The sequence below is a fragment of the Octopus bimaculoides genome, chromosome 5 (genome assembly GCF_001194135.2).
Source record: "Octopus bimaculoides isolate UCB-OBI-ISO-001 chromosome 5, ASM119413v2, whole genome shotgun sequence".
Taxonomy (NCBI): Eukaryota; Metazoa; Mollusca; class Cephalopoda; order Octopoda; family Octopodidae; genus Octopus; species Octopus bimaculoides.
In genome coordinates, this window is record NC_068985.1 from 76150522 (window position 1) to 76154734 (window position 4213).

General features: G+C 37.8%; 1 protein-coding gene across 1 annotated transcript in view; it reads left to right on the forward strand.

Annotated features, from left to right (window-relative positions):
- The window catches only part of LOC106873590 (cilia- and flagella-associated protein 44), a gene marked incomplete at its 3' end in the record, with an annotated part of 187418 nt that overhangs the window by 74237 nt on the left and 108968 nt on the right, over window positions 1-4213 (forward strand). Inside the window, exons 13-14 of the mRNA XM_014921024.2 lie at window positions 124-244; window positions 2772-2896. Of these exons, the coding sequence (XP_014776510.1) occupies window positions 124-244; window positions 2772-2896 (246 nt within the window). The remainder of the gene's footprint in view (window positions 1-123; window positions 245-2771; window positions 2897-4213) is intronic.

Below are 4213 nucleotides of genomic sequence, written 5' to 3' on the forward strand. Positions count from 1 at the left end.
TATATATATATATATATATTATGGACTTCTTTCAGCCTCTGTCCACCAAACCTACACACAATATAGAAACATTTCTCAAGGCCTCTACCATTTCCTAATTAGAAATCTTTGTTGTTTTGGCAGCATGAAGAAGAGTTGGAAGTTCAAAGGAAGTTAGAAGAAGAGCGTCTCAAACAGGAAGAAGAGGAACATCAGAGACGGAGAGAGCTTGGCGAGGAATCTGATTCAGAACCTGAAGAAACTGGTATGACTCTTTATTGGCTCTATTTTGGGGGAAAAAAACAAAATTGTTCCAACAGTTTCACAGAGTAAAAGACAGTGGTTTGAAATATCAGAACATGTTTTTTGAGGTTACATTTTTGTTTAGTTATTTATTTATTTATTCAATGAAAGGCCATGCTCCAAAATGTTAGAACTTCAGTCTCTTTATCAGCAATTTTGCTTTCACAACATCAATAATTTCTCTGGAATTAATGCTCTTTTTCTCATATTTACTTACAAATATCTTTTGTAGGGAAGAATGTTTTGTAAACTAAACTGATACTGATATATTTTTCACATTTATTCTAATAAATTAATTGTTGATCAAAGCATATGATTAATCAATTAGTTAATTCATTAGAGTCCTTTCATCACAGTTTGTGACATTATCAATAAAGCACCTTCATCTGCTGTGCTTTCGTAACAGAAGAAAACCAAATGAGAGCATGGTATCAATAAGGCCACAAACTGCAATGAAAGAACTCTGACAAACCAACTGATTGATTGATCAAACAACTGATTAGTTAATTAGTTAACTAGTTGACTGATAATAATAATTACTAACATAAGCACAAAGCTGCAAATTTACAAGGAGGGTGTTATTAAATTGATTGATTTTTCGACTAGCTTTTCAACTGGTATTTATTTTATCAACTGTAAAAGGGTGAAAAACAATGTCAACCTCAGTAGGATCTGAACTCAGAATGTAATGTGCTATGACCAAATACAACAAAACATTTTGTTTGATGCTCTACTGATTCTACCATAAGGGAAATGTGAATAGTATGTATGTTTTTATTGGTAAACAACCCTCATTAACTACAACAATAACTTCATATGTACCAAGCTGAGTCTAAAGTTTTTTCATATCTCAAGCTTTATTTAATAGTTCAAACTGATTACATACAAAAAGTGTTTATTCATCAAAATATATCCCATCATACTCTATTCTCTTTTGCCATCATTGTGCCAGAAGCTCGATTCCATGCTTATACCATTTAGCTGATTTAGATGCAAGACACTTCCTGTACTCATTTTCAATCTCATCCACTTGTTGAACCCTAGTGTTGAGCCTCCATGCAGTCAATGGTCTATGGCTCTGAAAAGGTGCTAATTTGATGGTGTAAGGTCTGGACTGTAGGCAGAGTGAGGCAGCACTTTCAATCCCTCAAGTCCTTCAAGTTTGCACCTGGTCTCATTGGAAATGTGTTGGGGGCATAGTCTTGCTGTAAGAGTGTGTGTGTCTTTAACAGACCAATGCCATGTAGCAGGCTTTCAAAGCATCATATACTTGCTGCAGATGTTGGGCATAAAAGCTAGTGTTCATAGCATGATCATCTGGGACAAGTTCAAAATTCCACCAAACACACAGCATTCCCTTTTGTTCAAACCACCCTTGTTTAACAGATTCTAAAACCCGGGTGAAACAAAATCACTGATTTCTCTTATTAAAATTATGAAAATAGATCCATTTTACATCTCTAGTTACAATTTGATGCCAAAAATGGGCATCTTAAGGATTTACCAGCAGCTGTTTGTTAATGTTCACATGTCATTGAGAAATAACACATCTTATGAAAAATTAAAAAATATGCTAATCAAAATCATCAACATCCTCATCATCGCGATATCATGCCCACTTTTTCATGTTGGTATGAATTGAACACGTTTTCTGAGGCAGAGTTTTATGGCCAGATAATCTTCCTGTGACTGTCTTTTGGTTTCCTCTTATGATACATAAGAATACAATGTATCTATTTTAAAACTGGAGATCATACATGACAAACTAAACCAATCACTACATGGTATCATCATCATTTTTACATTCACTTTTACATGCTTGCATGGGTCAGATAGAATTCCTGAGGCAGATTTTCTAACCCTGGACGTTCTTCCTGTTACCATTCTCACTTGTTGTGATGGCAGTCTCTTACTGCTATCCCATGATATCAAGACAAGGAGGAATACACACATGCACACAAGCAAGTGCACGCACACACACACACACACACACACACACACACACAAAGTTTCTTTTATTTTCTGTCAATCAAATGCATTCACAAAGTTTTGGTCAGCCTGGCTCAAATGTGCCTCACAGTGGGACTGAACCGGAAACTATATGGTTGGGAAGCAATCTTCTTAACCACATAGCCATGGTTATGCTCACATTCTAAGCACTGTATTTGCTAACATATAAGATGCACTTTTTTTACCATAACAATGTCTCAAAAAAAGTCATCCCAGGTCTTATATGCAAAGTTGAGTTTCCTATAAGCTTTTAACGCACTAAAAGCTTTTCTCCTAAATATGCACTGCTGAACTTAGGGTGTGGCTTTTATGCTGTCAAATATGGTATACACTCTAATGATAATGGTAATAGTCTAGAAACATTATGATCTCATCAATGTTAAACAGATTTAAAATATGTATATGAAGTTTATTTTTATTTTCCTACCTCTTCCATTGCCTTGTATGATTGTCTTGTCTTTGCCTGTTCTTTTATTTAGAAGAAAAAGAAGAATCTAAAGAAGAGGTAGTAGAAGATACCTGGGAACCGTACATCCCTGAAATCCCTAGTCCCATCTTATGTGGCATGTATTCTTCAGATGGGAGATCTTTCTGGTTGACATTGGTAAGTTCAAAACAATACATGATACCATCATTATTGCTTTAAAGTTAGCTATTTTTGTTTTATTCTCATGTTGGCACAGGCTGGATTTATAAATAGTAACCAGATTCCAATGCTGGAAGTTCAAGAACCAAATGAAGAGCAAATTTTCAATCTTGGGATTATCCTGATTCCAAAAAGGTATAATATGTCTATGCTGAGGAAACGTAAATTGAGATACAGGTGTCCTGGACGGACAGACAGAATTTTGTGTTTATTATTATAGATGTGTATGCATGTATGCATATGTATGAATAAGTAGCTTCCCAATCACGTGGTCCTTGATTCAGTCCCACTGAGTGGCACCTTGGGCAAGCATCTTCTACTATAGCCCTGAGCTGAACAAAGCTTTGAGAGTGGATCTGGTAACTGGAATCTGAAAGAAACCCATCTAATATTTATATCTATGCATGCATGTGTGAATGTGTGTGTGTGTGTGTGTGTATGTGTGTGTGTGTGTGTGTGTGTGTGTGTGTGTGTGTTTGTGCATGTGTACATACATATACATAATTGCATAAATGTACATATATATATATATATATATATATATATATCTCATCATCATCATCATCATCTTTAATGTCCACTTTCTATGTTAGCATGGGTTGGACGATTTGACTGAGGACTGGTGAACCAGATGGCTATACCAGGCTCCAATCTGATTTGGCAGAGTTTCTACAGCTGGATGCCCTTCCTAACGCCAACCACTCCAAGAGTGTAGTGGGTGCTTTTACGTGCCATCGGCACGAAGGCCAATCAGGCGGTAATGGCAACGGCCACGCTCAAAATGGTGTATTTTACATGCCACCTGCACAGGAGCCAGTACAGCAGCACTGGCAACGATCTCACTCAAATGCCTTTTCACATGCCACTGGCACAAGTGCCACGAAGGCGATGCTGGTAACGATCACGCTCTAATGGAGCTATTTACATGCCACCAGCACGGAAGACAGACAGCTGCTCTGGCAACGATCACGCTCGAACGGTGCTCTTAGCCTCCACTGGTACAGGTGCCATCACGATTTTGCTTTCACTTGCCCCAACAGGTCTTCGCAAGGTAGGAAAGGTACACAGAAGTGGGCTGGCTACATCCCTGGCAGAAGCCTTGGATTTTGGTCTCACTTGACTTGCCAGGTCTTGTCACACACAGCATATTTCCAAAGGTCTCGGTCAGAAGTCATTGCCTCGGTGAGGCCTAATGTTCGGAGGTCGTGCTTCACCCAGGTCTTCCTGGGCCTGCATCTTTCACAGGTTCCCTCAATTATATATATATATATATAT